General features: G+C 40.5%; 1 protein-coding gene and 1 long non-coding RNA gene across 5 annotated transcripts in view; one reads left to right on the forward strand and one right to left on the reverse strand.

Moving 5' to 3' along the window:
- Positions 1-25,044, reverse strand: part of SLC4A10 (solute carrier family 4 member 10) — a 337,292-nt gene that overhangs the window by 247,071 nt on the left and 65,177 nt on the right. For 3 of the 4 annotated variants that reach the window (XM_019554512.1, XM_019554511.1, XM_019554514.1), the window contains exon 1: positions 3,164-3,508. The exons of the other annotated variant lie outside the window; for it this stretch is intronic. In XM_019554512.1, the coding sequence (XP_019410057.1) occupies positions 3,164-3,244 (81 nt within the window). In that variant the 5' untranslated portion in view covers positions 3,245-3,508. Of the gene's footprint in view, positions 1-3,163; positions 3,509-25,044 lie in introns of those variants that run through there. 4 annotated transcript variants of the gene reach the window in all.
- Positions 92-19,977, forward strand: LOC109323098. The gene is made up of 3 exons (XR_002104540.1): positions 92-102; positions 7,010-7,012; positions 19,810-19,977. It is a non-coding gene; the product is annotated as an uncharacterized LOC109323098 (long non-coding RNA).

A 25,044-nucleotide genomic window follows, 5' to 3' on the forward strand; every position in this document is an offset into this window, starting at 1 on the left:
AAGAAGTTAATTAAAAATAGCATTATAATCAGATACTAGATTCATCCAAGAATCCTGAAGAATGAAAAACTGGGAAATAGTTAGCCTCTAGGGCTAGGGACAGTAATTACACATAAATTGGTAGAAGTGATTGGAAATCATTTCAAATCTGTAACACAACAGAAATTCAGTGCACAGAAACTGCTTTCAAAATGGCTGCAACTGGCTACAACTGGGGAAAAAATGGCTACAACTCCCTGATCAAGGCAGGATCATCTCTGCCTAAATATTCCCAACAAATCTGTCCAAACTTCCACTTCAAAACTTTCATTGGTATGGTACAATTAGGGTGTTAATTGGGCTATGAATGGTAACAGTGCTACACGTGAAGTCAATTTATGACACCATAAATTGTGGCAAACCAGCCACAAAGATATTCCACAAAATGTGTGGAACATCAGTGTGGGTCATCTATACGGCTCCCTAAATCGCATGTGTTACACTGTTGGATCCAGGGCTCTCTTAGGGCAACAATCAGCCAACAAGACCCAGGGCTTCCCAGAGTAGACAATCACCTGATAGCCCTGGATATGGAACCAGATCAAAGCTGGGAGCAACTCTGGATCCCAGACACAGCCACCCTCTGCCCAAACCACAAATTTGAGCTGGGGGCAGCCCTACAGTGGGACTATTGGGATCAGAGGAATATCATCTCCAAAAATGTCTCTGCCCCCAAGCACACCATTGTTTTAAAGTCTCCCAGGGATTCCAGTGACAACCTTTCCAAGGAACCCATTCCATGGACACTTTCAAAGAGGAGATGCGTCAAGTCTAATATCCTGGACAAATTCTAGATCAGGCAATTACAACATACCAGTTTACTTTACCCATAGATTTGACTGAATATTTACTTCCCTGAAATTCCTGCCATTAATTTGTTAATATTTGAGTATTAGGATTTATGGGAGTAATGCTGAAAATAAGGCCCAACAAGGTCAGGTCTCCATTGGATTAAACTCTGTAAAAATACATGGTAAGGTTCCCTGCAAAAGAAATTGATTTTTTTTATTTTTAAAGAGGATACAGTACTGATCTCATATTATATAGCAGACACAATTCTTACACAGGCAAAACTCCTGTTCAGGTCTAAGAAAGTTTTTGCATAAGCAAAGTAGGCTCCAGGATCATGTTCAAACTTAGATAGATAGATAGATAGATAGATGTGTATAATTATAGATACACACACACACACAGGTTTTAATATGTATTAAATACATTATATTTATTATATAGGTTCAGAATTATATCTAGTATATTATATAAACCTATATGTATAGGTTTTAAGTTGTACATAAAAACAAAATAGTTGGATGGTTTGGTTTTATGGAGAAAGTCATGAATGCACTGCAGCATGAGAACACCATGAAACCAAAACTTTTAGGAATTTCATAATAATGCCAGGAAACAGAATGTACTCATTGTGACTAATACATTAAAATACTGAAAATAAATTCTGACAGATTAAACAGGTCGTGTAACTGAAAAGTATAGTTAAACCATTCCAAAACTAATCAAGCTTAAGAGTATGGCAATCTTTCCCTATTATTAATAAGAACATAAGCTGGATAAGTAGACTGGGAAACCTATAAATTATAGCCAGTATCAGTAAGTAGAATATTGTTTAAAAATATGTTTTTAATTAAAAATGAAGTGGCAGGTACTGAATCAGTGTCTTGCACATGCTGGAGTTTTATAACTCTTCTCTGTTCTCCAGCATACCTTTCCAGTTGCCACTAAACTATACTGAATACTGGAATACGGTTCAAAGTACACAATCCAGATCAAGGGAATAATGAAAATCCCTTGTGCTTTACATCTGTTTATATTTTTAGATGAAAACATAGAAGCATATTTTTAATCCTTGAATATTTAAGACTATGCTTTGGGGTCAGGAAATACCTACTGTCTGCATCAAATTAGGCTCCAGTTATGCATGAAATTGTTGTGTGAGGAAGGTAAAACAGGTGACAAGAAACACTGAACATTACTTTCAACCTTGAGTTGAGCTTTTAAAACATATAAGCTAATATGTTGCCATGGAAATGTTCTCCAAAAAAGCTAGAAATCTGCTAAAATGGAGCTAAATATCACTGTGAAAAATCAGCATCTCCTATCATTTTATTTATAATTGCCTTAAACTGTATGCAGAATGCATTTTGGAAAGAAAACAACTAAAGTGATTATGGTATTTTCAATTTTATTTTGTGACCAGCACATAAAAGTAGGCTACTATAGCCACTGCCACATTAGACTTCATATGTACAAAATAGTATCTCAGGTCCTTGCCTTTATATAGCTTGTCATAATTTCTACATTTATATTATGAACGTACATTAACAGTTCACATAGTGAGAGCATTTCAAAAAGGTTGATCATTCTTAAAAATAAAAAAGGAAAGCATATTACATTAGCATGAATTAGATTCTGGAAAAAACAATATTTAATTTTTTAATCTTTTTTTTCTTTTTATTCTCTTTCTTTTCCATGGGCATCAGCATGTCATCAATGGTAATAATTAAAAGAGGAGAGGTAACCTGCCAAACTTTTTGTGTTATGCTCAATAAGCTTCATTTTTAAAAGTGGCTTGAAATAGAGCAAAAAAAATCTACTAATGCAAAATACAGCAAAGAACTATTCCTGCAGAATAACCCAGTCCCATTACACAATGTGAGACATTACTTTAAATAATCTGCCATTATAGGCAAACAACTAATTTATAATGTGCTTTCATAAGAGTGCTACATCATAAGAACTAACACACAAGTATTAAGTGTGCTGTCTGAAAATAATACAGCATGAAATGCAATACAGTTCTTTTGATTCTTTCTTACTTTACTTCATAGCAGATGTATAACCCCTTTTTCCATGACTGAACTGGAAACAATTATATACTTACCAAAATATATTTAAAAATATAAATACTCATACTATTCAACTTGCAATTAAGTGAACACTAAATTCCTGCGACATATATTGATCTGCTTATGTATTAGGTACACAGCCTGTCCTATAAATCCTGTAGCAATTCCAATGAGGAACAACTGTGCAAATACATTTTAAATGACCTACAACTAAAAAACAAACCCTATGTCAGAAATATTAAGTACAAACCATAAGATCATACCTGATGACTTAGAGACTGGAATGGCTCACTGGTTCCAAGCTGCATGACCTTCCTATTTCCAGAAACCCCCAAATATTGCATTTCCTGTCTTATAAAAGTATCTCACACAACCATCTACCTCCGAGCATCTTCTGTATTAGTGAAGAAAGCATCAACAGCTGTTCAATCCATCAATAACTGCTGAACTCATTGCCATCAAGATATCAGATCTTAAATATTAGTTTCCTCTGTGCTATTACAGACATGCAGTATTCAAGGAGGCTGACACAGCTATATCACTGATGCTGCTAAAGCCATCTGAAAACAGTAAGCTTACTGCTTAAAGCAATCCTGCATCATCCAAACAGAGCAAGCCACATCCTTCAACCCCTCACTTGCGTTACTATAAATCCTAGCGCTGCCATTATGGATTTTGTTTTCACTCCTGGCCAGCTTAAGAAAAATGAGATATTATGCAACCAATTTTCCATTAACAAACGAGAAACAGTAGATGAAGTGACATATCCAGGTTATCAAATTTTGCCTGCATGACCACTTCTCAACAACCAAAATTGCTATTCAGAAACAGCATCACAATGTGATCCAAAGGAAAATTACCAGGAAGAAATCATAAACAATTCAGAAGCAGCAAGCTATTTAAATACCTCTATAGCACAAAAAAAGCTATTTTGTGTGATCTTACAAATCTTGATCCATATTCAAGTAAAAAAAAATTGCTAGCTTAAAGATTTTTGTGTTTGTTTTCCAGCAATTGCATGCTCACTGCATTGCTTGCATTGTTCCCTGCTAGCAGCCTAGAAAAATGGCATGCTTTGAAAACAAGCCAGTATTATGACAGTAAAAATGTGTTTTGATACCAAACAAAATAAACATGCATCTGGATTTCTTTAATTCCTACAGACCTTTGAAACCATCAAAGATATATAGTGTGCCTTTCAGTAATTTTAAATAATTCATTAACAAAACAGTAACTTGACTATAGATTATAATGCATATATTTTATATCAGCGCACAGTGGAGTGGTAATAAAGCAGCTGCTCCCAGATTAATGCTGAAAAGAACACTCCACTAAGAACAGCATTACATAGACAACATGTCATCTCTCAGGAGAAGAATGTGTACAACTGATAAACTATAAATATTATCATTTCACAGCCAGTTCCTAGAGTCTGGAACCATAAAATAATCAAGTTATAAAGGGCTGAAAAGACCCATTAAGCATTCAGTCCCTCTTCCTAAAAATACAGATACATTCCTTTGCACATTTTCTAAACATAGTGCTGTTGGTGGCAAATTCAATCCCAAAGTAACTCTATTGATCCAAATGGGTGGCATGCTATTAGGATGAATTTGGCCCCTATTAGGATGTATTCCAAGAAGCCTCTCTACCTTGGAATATAAACTGCAACTTCAACCAGAAGCAAATGATTTCTAAATTAAGCCAGGTTCTACTCAGTTACCTTAACAGTATTACTATACACTTGCAGTAATTCCTCTTCGGCCAACTTCCATTTAACATTTCTGATATACAGCCATTCATGTAAGAACTCTAAAAGTGACAAAAAGTTACCTTCCATGAATACTGCTACTTTACTTTTCAGGAAGCAATTCCTTTTATTATGATTTTTAATTGCTTTATTACACATCATTGGCCAGATCCTGGGATACTTCCTGTCATTAGCACTTTCTATTACTTTCCAATTATGATGCATCATAGGGATCTCTGAAATGGCTCCATTCCATTCAGATTTGGCTCAAATCAGGGACAGCGATTCAATTAATTGATTTAGAGCAGTGTCCCTGATTCAATTCAGCTGAATCAGAATCTGAAGATTCAATGCTGATTCAGAGAATCAGCAATTCAGAGATAGACACAGCTTTAAATGTTTTTTTACATGCCTCAAGGTACCAGGCACAGCTTGTAAATGCTGCAATGGTGGGATGGATGAAGCATCCCACAGGAGTGGGGGGAAACGGGGGCGGCTGCATGCTCAGTGGCAAACCCACTTCAGGGTCTGCCAGGGAGCACACCAGGTGTCCTCCTGTGTGCCCTGGCTCAGTGATCAACTGTGGGGGGACCATAGGTGCCCCCCCCAGACCCAGGAGGCACCAGTCACTGAGGCAGAGGGACACCAGGGGGACCCCCTGCATGCTCTCTGGTAGACCCAGAAATGGACCGAAAGTGCTCTTGGTCCACTTCCAGGTCTGCTGCCGAGCATGCTAGGGAGCCCCCCATCCTTCTGTGGGATACTCCATGTGCCCCAGCATCGCAGCATTCACAAACCCCCTGCTACCTAGAGGTATGTAGAAAAAACATTTAAAGCTGTGTCTGTATGTGAAATCGCCAAATCTTTGTGAAACTCTAAGAATCAATTCAGAAAGTTCCAATTCTATTTGGAGAGATTAAAGGGTCTCCTGATTCAATTCAGATTCAGAGATTTGGCCACTGGATCAGGCTAAATCTCTGCCAAATAGAATCAGGAACCAAAGCTTCACATAGCCATAATGCATCATTAAAATAGCATAACCTGGCAAGAAAAATCTTATGTGAATCAATGAGTGGCAGAGAGTTACCGAAGTGGCTGGTCTTTTCCCTAAAGATGATGCAGAGGACATTGCTTTTGAAAAGAGACAAATCTAAGCCATATTAGGAGATGCTAGGCTGCTGTAAGAACCACTGGCAATTCCTTCAATACAGCAGGCTTAAGACGGTTCTAAAATATACCAGAAAACAAGATGGGCAGAATTGGAGAAAATAAAGATATCTTGAAATACTCTCTCTTCCCTTGGCATTCTTTAGCTATATTTCAATTTCTAAGTACCCCTTTTACATATATGTTTTAAAAGAATATTTATATCTTCAGCAGTGACTAATGAGAGTTGTGAAGGATATTTTTAGGGCTGTGTGAAGCTTCAGTCACTGATTCAATTCAGAGGAGATTCAGCCTGATTCAGTGGCCAAATCTCCAAATCTGAATCGAATCAGAAGATCCATTAATCAGAAGCCTCCAATTCAATTTGGAGAGATTCAATGATTTGGTCATAGATACAGCTTTATATGTTTTTTTCTACACACCTCGAGGTACCAGGTGTAGCTCATGAATGCTGAGAAGGTGGGCCTGATGGAGTGATGCACAGAAGTGGGGGGGGGGGAGGGGGTTGTCCACTGTGCTCTCAGTAGTGGACCCAAAAGTGGACCAGAAGTACTTGCAGTCTACTTCTGGGTCCACCGTGGAGTGTTCAGGGGACCCCCCATTCCCCAACTTGGTGACTGGTGCCTCACCAAGCCAGAAAGGATGTGGGGGGGGGAGGGTTCCCCACACACCTGGCAGCAGACCCAGAAGTGGACCAGAAGTATTTCCGGTCCACTTCTGAGTCTGCCGCCAAGCACACGGGGAAACCTGCCCCCCCCCACTCCTGTGGGACACTCCTTCCACCATCTCAGCATTCATGAATTGCACCTGGTACCTCAATATACGTAGAAAAAAAACATATAAAACTGTGTCTATGGCTGAATCGCTGATTCTCCAAATCAGAATTGAATCTTCAGATTCGGCAAAATCAAATTGGGACAGTGATACGAAGCAGCGAACTGAATCTGTCCCCCGAATTGGGCCAAATCCAAATAGAATACTGCCCACTTCGCACACCCCTACTATTTTTTAAATTATACTAAACCTTTTAAAATATATTCACATATGTGTATTTGTCCTTCTGATACCGAAAATTATTTCCTCTAATGTAAAAAATTTGGGGGGCATGGCATACATTTTAGTCTCTAACAAAGATAAATTGAAAGGCCTAACAGGTTGACAGTATCTTTTTAACACTGATAATGGAAATAAGGAAGTAATTTCAGTTAAGGCTATGATTACTGAAAGCTGCCATTTATAAAGTTCTTCCAGAATCATTTATGATTTCACTTCCAACCAATTTAAACCACTAGACCTGTGGTGGATGGATGTGATATATTCACATACACAAAGAGATGAGAGACCATTCTGGAGAACTGACAGAATGATTCAGCAATGAGAGGTGATCAGGAAAACAATTCTTCCTGACCTAAAATGAAACATGAGCACACTTCTCAATGCAGTAGCATTTATGCTCATCTTTTTTACAACATAATGAAGCATTACAAGATCATAAGGTGATTTACTGCCATACAAACATTTACAGGGTAGGCACCAATGGCTGCCTACACACTTATGAAGGAATGTAATAATATTTTTATACCATTAATATTATCCTATAAACTCTTGCAACCTACTTTAATATTACATAGATATGAAAACAATTCAGAGAAGCAACAGAAAATGACTGAACTATATATGTTGGTAAATTGTCCTTGATCAAATTTCTGCATATTGCATGCAATCATTATTGTTCTGCAGGATGCAGAAGCAAAGGTTATGAGCTATTGCTACAAGTAAAAGAACCACAGTTTACAGTGTCTCTACTCTTCTGCCCATAAAAAGTAAATAAACTTTCCTCCTTCCCATGAACTGGACTCAAGAAGGATTCAAAAGCAAACTGAGGACAAGAAGGATTCTCTCCTCCATTGTGCGTTAATGTTGGTCTCAGCAAAAACTGTAAACAACTTTAGAAGTGTATAATTTTTCATTTTAAATACTATCCAGTTACTGACTTCTTTACCCATAAAATGCTCAGATTTTCTTCTCTCTGACAATATAATTACTATTTGTAACCATGGTATCAATTTTAGCTGCTTCATTTTGCAATGTTACAACATATTAAATGTTGCTCATAGACTATCCAGTACCATCTTTTGAAAAGTGTATGTTTGTTGCATCACCTCAATATCTCCATACTAATTTATACCATTTGAGAATGTGATCTAGAGCCTGTAGTTTGCATTTATATCACCTTTCCTCCACCGATTCCAGATTTTCACATGGCTTATCCCAGGCACAATGCCAGTCATCTTGCTTCAAGCAAAAAACAGATGCCAGCAGTAAGAGCTGATTTTCACATAACAAAAAAACAGCAAGTCCTACCATTCAGCTTAATGAAGAAGTAAACTTTTCCTGTGAATTCAGCAATGCTATTATCTTTGGAAATGAGAGGAGGCACATGCAGGCTTTGGGTAAATGTGTAAGAAAAGAAAAGACAACTATAGCTTATGAGGAAAGAAGGATAGATGTCAAGCTGCAGAGAAGTTATAAATGCAGCTCTTCAAGGATCATCAATTGAGAAGCATCATCATCAACAAAGAGAAGGGCTAATATCACCTATGGAAAAGTCAATGACCTTGAGGACTGGTGTGATAGAAGTGGGATGGACTATAATAGAACATAGTCCATGGACATGTAATTGGGAAGTAATCAAAATAATTTATTCTGTAAACTAGCGTCTAATTAGTTGGAAATGTCTGAGAAAGAGAAAGACCTATATATGCTAACCAATCATGGGATGACCATGAGCCACCAATATAATAAAGCTATGAAAAAGGCAAGGGCAATTCTAGGATTTGTTGGGCAAGGTATTTACCATAGAAGTAAGAAACTATTAAAGAAAACTCTGGTATTGCAACACTATGTACAGTTCTGGTCACTTACGTTCAAGAAACAAAATGCAAACTGAAACGTACAAAGATGATCCACAGAAACTAAAAAAAGGTAACCAGTTTGAATTAGATGTGTGTTTTCTTTCACAGCAAACTCCAGGTCTTACAGATAGACAAGCCCATTGTCCCACATTAAGCACCTGTGACGTATCCTAATAGACACTGCCTCAGAATGACTAATTTGAGTTAATTGTCATTTAAATCTCATGCAACTGTCCCCGCCCATTTTGATGCGAATCAAATCTCAAATGAATCAATTCCAGATTAAACTGGTTGTCTATTTTAGCCAGAATGGTCAGCAAAGAGTTTGGTTTGTTCAACCAAATCAAAACAGAGTGAGGAGAAGAGAAATTTGTACTTTTTACGTTAAATAAATCTTAAACTGAATAATATAGCAGTATGCCCTTAGCATATTAGTAAAAGGTAGTATTTTTTTTTCTAAATGGACAAAAATATGTTGTTTTATATGTGATGACGTACCTCACCACATGATGTACACACATTTTCAAAATTCTAGCTCTGTCCATTCATTTAATCTGTAGGTTATCTTCACTTGCATTGCCTCTATGTAATAGCCCTATCCCTTGTGAAGAAAAGGACTAATAAAAGCAGGATCAAAATATTCTGACTGAGCGCATCTACATATGCCTTAATACGCTTGTCCTAATGCGCATTAAATTTAGTATCCACAATGTGAACTACTAAATAAATGTGCATTGGGCTACCCAAACATAGTAACACCCTTTTTAATGACCCTTAATGCACAGTAGCCTATTTTACTATGCATTAGGGCATTTGCACATTTTTCATGTGATGCTTTAATGCACAGTGAAATAGGCTACTGCACATTGAAGCACATATGTAAGCATGCCCACTGAAGAGAAGACAACACAGTGATGCAGTACTATTTAGGATTTAAAAATACTAGCACAAACGACAACATGTTATTTTCTCAGCTGTTGAGAAGGTTCTACAAACCAGTGAGACTAACATAAAAGATTTTGGATGGGGGGTGTAATCAATGCCAGAGTTCATGTTAATGAGACTTCTTAATGTACAAAGACACAAAGGAAATGAAAGAAATTGCAATGGAGAGTTAGAAACTGTGCCACAAAAGGGATGAAGAAAACGGGGTCTAGAAAACATGCCTGTAATGGCAAAAACCACTGGGAGACAGTTTAAAAGAAAACTGTAGAAAAATGACCTGGAATACTTCTCAAGATCAAATGGACAACTGCTTTCTCCTAAAGATGCATAGGTAGGTGCAAAATGATCAGGCATAGCAAACATCTCTAAAGAGTTTCTGTTCTAGAAATGTAATTGCAAAGTTTAGGGAAGACATCGAGAAAAGGGAGAAGGAAGTAGAGGTTTACTTGAAATCAGGAACTAGACAAGGACAGACTAGTCTATTAAGTGACTCCCCTTTAGAATCAGCCACAGGTAGACAAAAAGACAGTGACAAGCAAAGCATATAGACACTTTGCCTCTTTAAACCACAGTGTATTTGAAAAAAACAGCAAAGGCTGGCTTTGAGGTTTCCACTGGAGCATATATGTTTGACTTGCAGAAGATGACAGTTTCAGGAACTTGCTGACTGTGAAATTCCAAAGTGATAAATCCCAGTACTATTAAAAGGAGTCAAATGAGGGGACCCTCCAACCCAGAGATGAAAATTTTGAGAGCACTTTAAGTGAATCAAACATATAGGTTCCCACTCTGCTCAAGCCCTTGTAGAAATCTGTTTACCCACATTTTGGGTAAATGTGATATCTTTTTATTAGACCAATTAAATAGTTGGAAAAATTGTTCTTTGCAAGCTTTCAGGTACAAACACCCTTCTACAGGCAGAGGGAGAAGTGGGCGTTTGTACCTGAAAGCTTGCAAAGAACAATTTTTCCAACTATCTAGTTGGTCACATAAAAGATATCACATTTACCCAAAGAACTTTGTCTGCCTATTGTCCTTAGAGAAACACACCTACAACCTACACCCTTTTAACCATACTTGTTGCTTGCGTTTTGCTGTACAGCTTCAGCAAGCAAATCTCATTTGGATTCGGCTAGTTAGGGATACTCCTCTGGGTCAGCTGTAAGTATATTAGTAGAGACAAACTTTTTGTTTGACTTGTGGATGTTTGTACTACTTCTGTACCCTGCTTGAGCCCTTCTGGGAAGCGGTCTGCCAATTAGGAGGAACAGTAGATACAAGAAGTTGGCTACAGAAGGGTTAGATGTCAGTGTCTAGCAAACTTCCTGTACTTGAGACTGTCAAGCCTGGTAAGCACTCAGAACATTGCAGAAGGGGGTTGGTAGAAGGCAACTCAACTTCCAGCCTGGGACTCAGGAAAGTTTTAGGGCAAGCAGGACTGCTGCTGAGAGGTGAGATAATGTGTTCTCAGTGGACACATCTACACAAGACGCTTACTATGCAGTTGTTACTGAGCAGTCATTTAGTACTTGCATACACAAGTACTAAATACACAAGTGCAAGCCCATCACATCCACACACCCTGAAGCCCCCCAGCAGCTGTGGAGCACATCTGCTGACCCCCAGCACAGTCGGAGGTAAACGGGGCCCATGGTGCGAGGCAGCTGAGAGAGGCCAGGGAGCGTCTCGCTTCACCCCGGATCCTACCTGTCCCATCCCCCCAGAGAGCCACATGACTGGAGCCTCGTGAACAAGACATGCAAACAGGCATGCTTTTGGGCCCAGCATGCAAGTTTAGTATGGGAGTTTGCGCAGGAGGGTGAGCTGCCAGTGAGCCCCTGGAAAGGTAGTCCCATCAGTAGCTGGACTACAAGTGGCACAATGCAGATGGGCACACGCCGCACCCCAAGGATCCCCTTGGAGTCTGCGGCCTCCCCCCGGTACCTCAAAGGTCTCCACCCAGATGGAGCCCATGGTTCTGGGCTCCATGCAGACGGAACCTCTAGCTCTTGGCTGCAGGGACTGCCTGGCATGTTTCCAGGTATGTGGGACTGGGAACATGGCCACCTACCCTTGCGAGATTTGCTCCACTTTGGAGTCTCTGGAGCGCCAGATAGAGGAGCTCCAGGCTGTAGTCCAGAGACTGCGTGCCATCAGGGATGGTGAGCAGGAGACAGACTCCTACTGCCAGGCCCCTCACCCCCTGGAGGTGGAGGGTAGACCAAGGTCACCTTCCAGGAAAAGGGAGGAGTCAGGGATCTCCCATACTGTCCAGCCAGGGGTTTGGACCAAGGTGATCAGTGACCCCAAGGCCCACTGCGCACCAAGGTCCCCGACCCTCTGGAGCTTCACAACAGGTATGAACCTCTTGCAGCCCCAGTAGAGCCTGCAGAGTTGCCAGCTTCTACAGGCAATGCATCCTCAGCTACCATCCCTGCTCTCCCTAAGGCCATTCATACAGTGCTCATTGTGGGAGACTTCCTCCTGAGGGCTCAATCAGCCACCCTGACCCCTTAGCCCATCCCAGCTGGGTCATGAGGTGCTACAGGGCTCTGGGAGCAGGGATAAAGGGGTTGGGATGTTTTCCTTGATCCTCCTGGTTTTGGGCTATAGGCTAAGGAGGGAGAGGAGGATCGAGGTAGTCAACCAGAGACTGCAGCACTGGTGTCATCATGAAGGCTTTGGCTTCCACGATCATAGTCCGCTCTTTGGTGAGAGAAGCAGTGGTCTGCTGGGAAGAGACAACCTCCACCTCACTCCACTGGGGAGGAGGCTCTTCTCAGCCAGACTGGCTGATCTGCTCAACAGGGCTTTAAACTAAGCCCACCAGGGGATGGGTGGATAACCACCAATGCAAGCCCACTAGGCAACTACTGCATAACCAGCAGGTTAGGACACCCAAAAGAATCCACACCTACCACAGCCCTAGAATGGTGTCTGCCTGGGAATGCAAGGAAGCCTAGGGCTTCCAGTGGGGACACTTATATGTCAGTACACCAATGCCAGGTGCTTGGGGAACAAACAAGAGGAACTGGTCCTCCTGTTAAATAAGAAAAACTACAATCTCATAAGGTTAACAGAGACCTGGTGGGACTCCACCTATGACTAGGCCAGAGGTATATATGGCTATACCCTGTACAGGAGAAATCATGAAGATAAAAGGGGTGGCTATGTAGCTCTCCATGTCAAGGAAAGCTACACGTCCATGCAAATTGACATTGGCACCCAGGGAGGACGACTGAAGTCCCTCTGGGTTAAAATATGGGGGGAACACAATACAGGGGACACCATGGTAGGAGTCTACTACAGACCTCCTAACCAGAAACAAGAGCTACACCAGGAATTCACGGTTGTCATGGGCGACTAACTACCCAGACATCTCGTGGGAAGAGCACTCAGCCAAATCCGATAGGTCGCAAAGCTTCCTTATATGCGCGGATGAGCTCTACCTGACTCAAGAAGTCTATGGGCTGACAAGAGGTAAAGCATTGCTGGACCTGGTACTGGCCAAAGGGGATGATCTAGTCAGTGACCTAAGAATCACTGGAAAGCTGGGTGATAGTGACTATGAGCTGATCACCTTTAATATCCATTGCAAAGCTGGCAGGTCAGTCAGCAATGCAGAAGTCCTCAACTTTAGGAAAGCTGACCTTGACAAGCTCAGGAGGCTTGTCGTCAAGGCCCTAAGGGACCATGACTCAAAAAGGAGAGGAGCCCAAGTGCAGTGATTGTTCCTCAAGGGAGCTATCCTGACAGCACAAGGCTTGTCCATCCCATCTCGAAGGAAGATGGGACACAGCAACGCCCTTGGCTCAGAGAACTTGAGGACCTCCTATGACTAAAAAGAGAGACTTAAAGGATGGAAGACTGGAATAACCACCAAGGAGGAGTACTCAGTACTGGCCTGTGCCTGCAGGGAGCAGACCAGGAAAGCCAAGACTGCAACTGAACTCCATCTGGCTTCTCATATCAAGGATAGTAAAAAGTCCTTTTTCAGATATGTAGGGAGTTGGAAAAAACCAAAGGTAACACTGGACCACTTCTGAATCAAATGGAACAACTGATAACCGACACCCAGGAAAAAGCCAACCTGCTTCATGGCTACTTCGTGTCGATCTTTCACCATCCTGCCTAGCATGATGCGGGACAACCAGGGTGAGGGAGTATTTATATGCAGCATAGGTGTAGACCTTGTAAAGGAACACCTTGATAGGCTGTACATCTTCAAGTCAGCTGGTCCTGACAGATTACATCCTAGAGTACTCAAGGAGCTGGCAGGTGTCGTAGCCCAACCATTGGCAAAAATATTTGAAAACTCGTGGTGCTCAGGTGAAGTACCTGAAGACTGGAAGAAGGCCAATGTGGTAGCCATCTTCAAGAAAGGGAGAAAGATCCTGAGAATTACAGGCCAATCAGCTTGACCTCAATCCCTGGCAAGATTCTGGAGAAAATTATCAAAGAGACCCTTCTTGATATCTGGCTGATGGCAACAGCCTGAGAGGCAGCCAGCACGGGTTTCTCATGGGTAGGTCTTGCCTGACCAATCTCATCTCCTTCTATGACCAGGTGATATATCACCTGGACAAGGGAGAAGAGATTGACATCATATATCTGGACTTTTTTTTTTTTTAAAAGCCTTTGATCTGGTGTCCTGCGATCTCCTCATGGAAAAATTGGCCAAATGTGGTGTTGGCTACACCACAGTCCAGTAGCTGGGAAATTGGCTCCAAGGTCAGACACAGAGTGTAGTAGTTGATGGAAGTGAATCATTATGGCACTCCATGACCAGTGGTGTCCCCCAAGGCTCTGTCCTTGGACCAGTTCTCTTCAACATCTTTATCAACAATGTGTACATTGGTGTCAGAAGCACACTGGCCAAGTTTGCTGATGACACTAAAATTTAGGGCATAGCTTCCACACCTGATCCAGGCTGACTTGGATAAGCTTAGTAAGTGGGAAGATATAAACCTGATGATGTTCAATACCGAAAAATGCAAAGTACTCCACCTTGGGGAGAAAAAAAACCTGCAGCATGCTTATAGGCTTGGCAGTGCTACACTTGCTAGCACCACAGCTGAGACTTAGGGGTCAGGATTGACCACAAGATAAACAGAAGCCACCAATGTGAAGTGGCAACTGGTAAAGCAGACAAAACTCTGGCTTGCATCCATAGGTGCTTCTCAAGTAAATCTCAGGATGCTATCCTCCAACTGTATTTGGCCTTGGGGAGGCCACAGCTGGAGTACTGCATTCAATTATGGGCTCCACAATTCAAGAAGGATGTCGAGAAAATTAAGAGAGAGTCCAGAGGACAGCCACAAGCATGATAAGAGGGTAAGAGAAGAGGCCTTATGATAAGAGGCTGAGAGCCATGGGACTCTTCAACCTTGAAAAGCACAAGCTCAGACGTGACCTGGTGTCTACCTATAAGTATGTAAGGGGTGTACATCAGGATCTGGGGGAACATTTGTCACTGTCTTTTGTAGATGGTTGGCAGATTGGGGCTACAGCTGGGGCCTCCATAGCAGTACTGTAAGTCAAATAAGCCAAAAAACTGAGGTCACAAGTTTACCCCCATTGAGCCAGAGATTAGCATTACAGGCATTTAGGGCTAGATCCTATTTCATTTTACACACCCAATGACACTTACCAAGTTGCATACAGTGCAAAGGCTCAGCTTTGAAACCTGTATATGGGCAAAGCATGCAGCACTGTATGTATACTCAGCCAGAGAAAAGCCCTACTGAGCATGCTCAGTAACCATCAGATGTGTACATTTCCTTACTGTACCAAGAATAAGATCACAAACTGTGCATGAGTGCCCAAAACACCATTTGTACAGCTGGGTAAATGCCATTTGGACATGTAAACTGACATAGGATCTAGACCCATTAGGAATACAGAAGATTATTCAGGAAAGTAGTAAGTGAAAAGCCAGCCTTTGTGATTTTAAGCCTAGAGAAACTATGTAAGGGTGCTGACAGATGTGAAACTCCCTGCTGTATCTCTTGGCACACCACAGAAAGCACCATTAGTTAAAGGTCCCCCACAACCCAACAGACATTTGCTATTTTCCTGTCTCTCCCCTAGCACCCCCCCACCCCACTTCCACCTCCAGTGCTATCTTCAAGATTGGCGTGGAGAGGAGAAGGAGCTTCATCTGTGGTTTGCCCAGCATGCACTTGAGGGTGGGGCAGGTGGATTGGAGCCACCCTTCAGCGCAGACTGGGCAAACTCCAGATAAAGCTCTCCCCCTCCCTTTGCCCCTCCCATCCTGAAGACAGCACTGGAGGTGGGTCTAGGCCAGACTTGTCCAACATACGGCCTGCGGGCCACCATGCAGCCCGCCAGGCCGTTTTCTGAGGCCCAAGGTGCTGCAACAGGAAATGAAAGTAAACACTGTTTACTTTCATTCCCACCCCTTGTCCCTCCCCCAGCAGCTTCCTAATGGGGGGAGTCCTTTGGCCAGCCCACAGGGTGATAAAAAGTTCATGATCTGGCCCCACATTCAAAAAGGTTGGAAATCCCTGGTCTAGGCTGTATTAGATGAGCCCTGCTCCTGAGCAGAGACAAATAGAAGTTGATGAAAGCACTCCACTCTGTGCCTTTATCTGAACCCTCATTAAATGAGTGTTAATTTGTCCCACAACTGAGCACTTCCATTAGGGCATTGCTGTAGAGCACTTTCAAGGGACTAATTGCATGACAAACAACTTCTGTCTGCACCCTGTATTACACAGCTTGGACTAAATTTTCCTTTCATTCTGAATATAACCAACAGCAGTCAAGGTATCTTTATGCCTTAAACTGTAGGGGTCTCTGCCAATTACAAAGCCATATAAAAATATGGCTGCAAGGGATCTCAGGAGGTCATCTACTTTGACCCCATGCTCAAGGCAGCACCATCCTCATCTAAAGAATCCAACACAAGTGTTTGGATAACCTGCTATTAATAACTTACAAAGATAGAGAGTCCACTACCACCCTAGATAGCCAATCCACTGCTTAGCTACCCTCAGTATGAGAAAGTTCTTCCTAATATCCAACCTAGATTTTCCTTGCTGCAATTTAAGACCATCATTCTTTGTCCTGTTCCCTGTGGCCAGAGAGAATAATCTATCACCACTTATTATAGCACTACCCTTCAGACATTTGAAGATTGTTATCCAAGCCTCTCCTCCACCCCATGAAAGGATTTTGTAACATTTTCAGGATCGCATCAATAAAATACTTAACTGTCATCAACTTCTTGTAGTCTAAACAACCTCCAGAACTCTAGTTTTAGCTAACTGCTCAGGTCAAATAAGTTTTTTTCTCTAGTAGCAAATGTTTGAAGACCAAAAATGCTGGTCCTGTGACTAAGTTCAAAGCAGACTTTCCTTTAGCTCTAAGGCCTGGTATAGATGTTACACTGTTACTGATATAAGTGATCGGAAACCAGTCTATACCCATAGCAGAAGTTTGGCTCACTAAACTGGTCTATATTTGTAACAGAACAAAAGTTTGGCACATACAGACTACTATAAAAATAGGAGATTTGCCCCATCAGTTATAGCCCTAAGTGGTGTCAAAGGGGAGGAGAACTGAAGATTATAATAGGGATGGGAGTGTCATCCTCAAGATGGCAGAAAGCTATGGACTGTGTTTTCTTAGCTTGCTTTTTTTCATTTTTGTCTTGGGTTGAGATTATGCCCGAGATCCAGCCATTATTGAGTCTTGGGTGCAGTTATCCCTTCCTAGTCAGCCTGCACTCAAGCTTAGAGCTGTACAGAGCTCACAGAAATTAAAGAGAGACAGAGACACTGAATATTCCTGCTGAGGTACCTCTGATATGGTTACGATGGGGTAAAGGGGCAGTTGGAGCCCCATAAAAAGACTGGCCTACAGATACTGGGACTACCATCAGTCCACTTCCTCCTGCCCCCAAGAATTTGTGATAATATCAAGTCATGACAAATGACAGTACTCCATCTGAGCAGATTGGATTATGGTGCTTCTAGACCAAATGAACAGCAGCACAGGCCCACCATATTCTGGACAGGCAAGGTTTCAGCTTCTTGAAGGGGAGGCTTGGATAATTAATTTAGATGATACTATACCAGTAGGTCTAAAATCACCAGGCCTATGGATAGCCATGATTATCATGAAGGAAGTTTGAAGTCCATTTTCTACAAAACATGAAAAGAAAAACAGAGATAGACCTGAAACTAAAAGAATGGATTCAAACTGGAACAACTTCAGGAGTGTTCAAAATCTGAACCCAGATTTGGATCAAATGTTCAACTCTAGCTTTTGCAAAACTACCATTTCCAAACAGCCTTCAGTATCATTGAATTCCAGGTCTCAAACTTCAGTGTATATATCTTAAGCTACCCATTAACAGTAACAAAAATTATATAGAGTACTTCATTTACATATTATTGACAAACATGGATACATCTATAGAATTTTGAAAAGATGGGTAGAGACAGTGAGGTGCAGCATTACATATAAAACAACACCTATTTTTCTCTCATTAAAAAACAACCAACTAGCTTTACTAATATGCTAGGGGCCTAGGGCTGTATTATTCAGTTTAAGACTGAAACGAACACAAATATAACTTGATTGGAATGAGTTAAGCAATAGGATCTTCATTACCGGGAACAGCTAACAGCAAAGTTACAGAACAAAGGATAGCTTATTGGTGGAACATCAAGACCATTAAAAAGAAGAGAACGTCCTTTACACCAGTGGAATGAAGAGTTTAAGAAGGATCAGGTAGATTATAACGATCCATGAAGTCAAGTGACTACAAATGCTGCTGCCACTGCCAGGCAGTTGGGTTTTAAATTTTAGGTGCAGCAGGAATAAAAGCGGGTGCAAGTACACCAGTGTACTGCCCCCCTCTCCCAGTCTTCCCTTGTTAACAAATATATGTAGATTAATTTTTTACCAAGCAATGAAAATATAGTCCTGAAAGTGGCTTAGATATTAGATATTTATTTCATACTTTACTTTCAAAAACAGGTCAACTTGAAAATCATCCCAAAATAGTTTTGGATTTAAGTGAGAAATTGCACCTGCTCCCATGACATATTGCAGTGGCAGAGATCAGTGGGCGTATTCAAACTAGGCCTTCCTCAGTGCAAATGAGACGTTGATGGCTAGTTTTCTCAGTAGGGGTTCCTCTTTTATCTGCCAGAATCTAGACTTATTAACCTACTGAGCATGGTTCAAAGTCTGTTTATTGTTTTTCTCCCCTCCTTTCTCTGAACCCGAGGAAGACGAGGGGTGCGATGAAGATATTTAGACAGTCCTATGTTTATGCTGTCATTTTTAATCTATGGAGTAGCTAACTGGATTATCACCTATAGTTGTATATCAAAATTATAAATATGTAATACAAAAATAATTATTCAATTCCTTCCTCAATTAAAAAAAAGTCATCATTATCTACTTAATTATAATCTAAAATTGCATTAACATGATATTAGATCAAAATGTAATTAGATCATGAATCTGCCACAATCATTTGTAACATATGTATTCAAAGTAATTCTTAAGTATTTTTGAAGAGAGTAAAATATTCCACTCATACACTTTCAGGCTTCAAATACTGAAAGTGATGGCTTTTCTGGTTTCTTGGCAACCACCTTTTTAAGCCTCTCAGTGGTTTCCCACCTGTATCTTGACATATAGAAAAGTGCTTCAAATTATTAATGTTTCAAGGACATAGCCACAGATGATGCCTAGTGACTGCCTTTGAAGACACTGCATCGATTGGGAACAGATTAAAAAGTAGAGAATGGGATTGAAAGGTAACTTCACTCAGAGCAACAACCTCCTTTTATCCCTCTTATGATAGGAAAGCCATAGGAGCCCACCAACAGTGCTGGGACAAGGTTAACAGAGAGGAGGGCAGGTGGAATAACTTAAAATAGAAAGGATGACCTGCAGTGGGTGAATTATTGTCCAATAGTTTCAGGCACGTTACTTAATAAAGTTGTGTCCTAGTTAAGCCATGTTCCTGGTACCTTGTCCGTCTTCCTTTGCTATCAAGAACAATGGAGAGAGAGGGAAATGGACAGAAAATAACAGAGGATCTCTCTGCTGATTTGTCCTTGATTTCTTCCCCTATTCAGAACCAGAGATGTGGGGTGGAAAACTTTCCAGTGCTTAATCTTTCTGTGGGAAATTTGCCATTTCTAAGAATTCATTGTTTCAGAAAATTAATTAGTAACAAGGAATGGGTGCCAATACAATATTAGGTAAGCTTGGCAGTTTCAAAGTCGTAATTAATGTTTTGCAGGTGATTATCCCTAGGAAGCGTGAGAGAGAGTACATATATGTTTTATTGATTTGTAAACAGGAGGGTAAATATACTCACATAATAATCCAAACCAAAAATCAAGTTATGTATTCACCTAATTGGCTATGCAGGTCAAGCCAAAACCAAAGCTAAAATTCTTACTTCATCTCAGACTGCAAGTGAAAGCAAAAGCAAAACCAAAACTGTGATTATTTTTTTTTCCACTTTCAGTTCACCGAACACACAGCAGTGTCTCATTTCTTTTCTCGACTTGGGAGAGTTGGAAGTGTTTGCATAAGATCTTTTAGTTTTTTTTAGTGATTTTGGCTTGAAATAGCCATAATAGTGCCTAATCAGAAAAAAACTAGCGTGCACCATCAGTATAGTGACATTCAAGCCACTGAAGGAAGGAAGAAAGTTGGTCGATGTAAATATTGCAGGCAGGAGCATGCTAACACAACGAGAACGAAGAAACTTTTAATAACATGTACAAACTGTCCTGAAAGAGTACAAGCTATATACAGAAAGCTAATACCACAAAGTGGTGGAACAACATCATCTGAGAAAAGTTTACTTCAGGAATCCTATGCAAGTAAACAAATGAATATGTTAAACAACACACAGTATAGACTAGCACCTATATTGTTTTAAAACATATAATTATAAAAGTTGTTAATGCAACTCTTATTTATTTATTTAAAATATTTGTATTCTGCCTTTCTGCATGCACTAAAGAGCTGAAGTGGCTTAGGCTTAACAATAATTTTTGTTTTTAATTATATAGTAGATAAATAGTTAACTATTTCAACCCAGCAGAATAAGCTCAGTCCTCTGGCCAACAGCAGAGGCCAGACTATACTTCCCTTTGGCTCTTCAGTCCCAGGGCAACTGAGCAGCAAGTTGAGCAGCAGTGTTCTTTCTGGCAGGGCAGGGGGGAGCAAGCTCCCTGCTGCTTCTCCTCCTCCTCCTTCTGATGGATGAGGCCAGACTAGAATAAGCAAATCTTTCTCCCGTTTTGTTGCAGGAACTTGGTAGCTCAAGTGAAATAGCAGATTTGCAGAAAATGGAAAATGGAAAAAGTTGAGCTGCCACGTCTGGGGGAAGAAGCAGCAGGATCCCCGCTTTCAAATCAAATATGCAATCCACCATGAGTAGCTGTTCAAGACAGTCAAACTTTTTAATCAAGCTTTGTGGACAAAATGTCAACAGAAGATCAAGAAAAAAAAAACAGATGAGACATTAGCTTGAGCTATATTTGCCAGTGGTGCCCCTCTTTCCATAACTGAAAATCAGTACTGGAAGGCACATTACAAACTAATTCACCCATTATATAAGTGACTGTCACGTTATCACTTATCACATTCTCTCTTAGAGAGCGATTATGAAGGCATTCAATAGTAATCATGTTGCTAATCAGACTGAAGAAATTATAGAAAGAGAAGCAGGGGAAGGAAAGTACATTTTTATTGCCAGGAGAAACTAGATGGGGCTGAGCTACAAAAAGTGTTTACATAGCTTGCTGTGCTCAAATAACTGTTTGCAGTGCGCTTCAATAGGTGATGCACTATCCCAGATTATTCCTGTGAACATTTGGAAGCAGATTCTTGACAATGATGTGTTCTCGGTTTGAGTTCAAGTAGCATTCAATTAGCTGCTACCAGTTTCAGTGGCTATCAAGAAACTTGAGGGAAATGCACCAAACCTTTCAAATATTCCGGAGATATTCAGACAACTGAATGAAAATCTAATTTAGCTTTTGCCTTCTTCACCTCTCTCCAAAAAAAGTAGTAGTCAAACAATTGTTTACTAAGCAATCTGAGTTTTGCTCTCTCCCAGTTCACCTGGCAGCAAACCTTTTGGGTCCTCAACACAGAGGACAAAATTTATCAAAAGGTGAATTATCTATTTCTCTTGATACAATTATGGAAGTAGCTAGGAATGTCCCCAACATCAATGAAATAGCCCTGATGGCAGACACCGCACAAAAGAAAAACTTTGGAGCAAAGACATCATTTGGTGGGCAGCAGAGAATGCGTCTCCTCTCACAGTGTGGAAGAGATACTGTAACACCTGACTGTTGTCTAGGGTAGTCCTAAGGATCCTAAGCACTCCACCAACAGCAGCTTCTTCTGAACAGAACTGGAAGGCTTTCAGCTCAATCAAGACAAAAAAAAAGAGGAATAGACTAACAAATGAATGCACCACTAAGCTTGTTTCTATTGGTCAAAATCCCTTGCTTCTGGAGAATCAGTCAGAAGCACAATTAGTGAAGAAGATGTAGTGATGTGATGATAAGCTGCCTATACCCATAGACTTATTTGTAAAACCATCCTTTAGCGAAAGAGAATGTGGTTCAAGTAGTTCTAAATCAGATTTGCCTCAATCTGATTCTGCAATGGAACTAATAAGTGGTGCAAGTGATTCTCCAGATAGTGGACAGTGAAACTGGAGGCGCTGCCATGACCTCAGTGGAAGAGTTAAACTCTGTTGAAGTAGATGAGTAGACAACCATGGCATATCATGCACAGTTCTTTGAGTGTGCTAAAATTAGTGTCAGCACAGTTTTCAGTTCCTTCTTTTTTTTTCTTAAAATCTAAACAATGTAAGGGAAGTATATGCTGTTGTGTATTGTCTTTACATTTTTACAAGTATTCCAATACAAAATAATTTCTTTCCACATAAAGCTTTGAATTTGTTTGACTATAACATATAAACCACATTGTGTGCTGTATTTAATTTTTTACCTAACCAAATATTTCAGTTCAAATACTTGTGGCTACTGAGACATTAAATTAACACGGGGGTTCTTTTTTAGTTTTGTTTACTAAATAAGTCAAACAAACAGGCAAAATCAGATCATGGTCTATTTAAGGCATTGGAAATTTTTCCAGAAAACCCACATCTCTGCTTGGAACCTGATCTGTCTTTTCTAAACCTTCCCCCACCCTATTACAGAGGATTTCATTTAAGGAGCCTACACAAGTATTTAAAACAAAATTACTATTATTTTTTCTGCTAGTAGAAATGAATGGCAAAATGCCAACTTCCTTACCTGGCACAAAACAAAAATTATACATTTCTGGTGTTTTCCCATAACAAAGATAGAAAAGAAAGGCTGACTAAAGCAAAACATATCCTGCCAGATGATTCTACATGACAAATAGGATTGACAGTCTCTCGCTGGGTATCTTTTTGTTCTGAGCTAGAGAAGAAGCAGAGGCCTTGCTGCATGCTATGGCAGAACATTGGTAGTTTCACAGATTTTATGAGTGAAATAAGCCTCCTTTTAATCCATCTCATCACTTACATTTGGGACCATATTTTCATGAGTTGTATATCAGTTCAGCAATATTTATTTATTCCAGTTTACACCAAGTAGGGATCTAACCTAAAGAGCTGTAGATTTGCATCTCTCTGACTGATGCTACTTAGATTTCTGGGTGAAATGGGGAGAGGAAGGAAAGCCTTTCCTTCTGGGATCTACAGAGATACAAACCCACTGTCTGGCTTTAAGTACTCATGAAATACCAAGATGACACTCCACCCCTCCCCCCCCACATGCACAGGAAGTCGGGAGGTTGGGGAGAGTGAGATTATTCGAATTAATTGCCGTTCAAGGTACCAAATGTGTGAATGACCATCTTGTGCCTGTTTTGATACAGATCAAAGCCTGGGACAATCAGACCAAGGATAAACTTGACATGTGTTTTTAGCCTTAAAATGAGTGCTTGCAGATGTTGAAAAAAAAATGGTGCTTTACTTTAAACTCAGTGCGTTCTCATGCCAAGCCCCACACATGTTCAGAAGAGGCAGCAACTTAGTTGGACCCGGCTCGCCCAACATCTGTAAATATCGGGTGCTTTAGTGGGGCTTTTTGGGCACTTATCTAATAGATGATTTCATTAGCTGTAGCTAAAAGCACCAAAAAGCCCCCCTGAAATACCCAATCTTTACAGATGCTGCAGAGCTGGGTCCAACTAACACGCTGCAGCTTCCAGTAAAGCACAAGGTTTTTTTGTGGGTTTTTTTTTTTTTTTTTTGGAGGGGAGGAAGGGGGGGTTCAATGTCTGTAAGCACCAATAGTGGTGTTTATTCTCTTATTCAGTCGTCACATTGCTGAGGTTCCATACTGACACACTCATCACAAGGCAACAGTCTGTAGTCACAAAGGACTGATCCATAAAATGTGAACTGAATACATCCAGATTAATACCTACGCTCTAATGCAGGACAATAAACTGTTCAAGTCGAACATAAAATAAATGTTTAGACTACTTTCTTCACTAATTGTGAAAAAGTGTATGCACAGTTTCTTGTTCACATGTAATTAGATGCACTTTAACCAATCTGCAGGTATAAATACCCTTGGGTTAAACCAAATACTAGTTTAAGTGCACATCATTTGTGTTTTAAGGTTGCCCATAAAAATAAAATATATACAGGCAGGAGACATCTGTACTGGTTTTGTGCTGCAAGATGTGTTGATTGATTATTTAGTAAGGTATGACTCATCTTAGTTGATGCTATACATTTAGTGCCCCAACATAATGCTAAGAAAACTGTTGTGCTGAAGATGTCATTTCATTGTACAAATCTAAAAAGGAAAGAAAATACTTAAAACAGTTATTCTATACATCATAAAGCAAAAAGACTTGATATCATAGGATGGACTATCGTCTTCAAAAGGAAAAAGGAACCCCTGATTCTTGGTTTACTTATCGATAAAAACTAAATATTACTAGTGTTAATATTCACAAGACACCAGAATTTAGACCTGCCAATGGTCCTAGACAGAATATTTCTCCTTCTGGGCCTCACAAGAGTAATAATTATAGTGAGAATTTCAATGCTGAGACACCAAGAAGGAACTATATTTGTGGAAAAACCAGGTGTGCCGAATTGGATGAAAAAATTCATTTTTCATAGATGTCATAGACATTAGGAGCTAGAAGGGACCTTGAGAGATCATTGGGTCCAGCCCCCCTCTCCCCCAACAATAGGTGGGAAGTCAGCTGGGATCAAGTGACCCCAGCAAGAAATATATCCACCTGTTTTCTGAAGTAATCCAGAGTAGAT

The sequence above is a fragment of the Crocodylus porosus genome, unplaced genomic scaffold (genome assembly GCF_001723895.1).
Source record: "Crocodylus porosus isolate Cpor-Errol unplaced genomic scaffold, CroPor_comp1, whole genome shotgun sequence".
NCBI classification, from domain to species: domain Eukaryota; kingdom Metazoa; phylum Chordata; order Crocodylia; family Crocodylidae; genus Crocodylus; species Crocodylus porosus.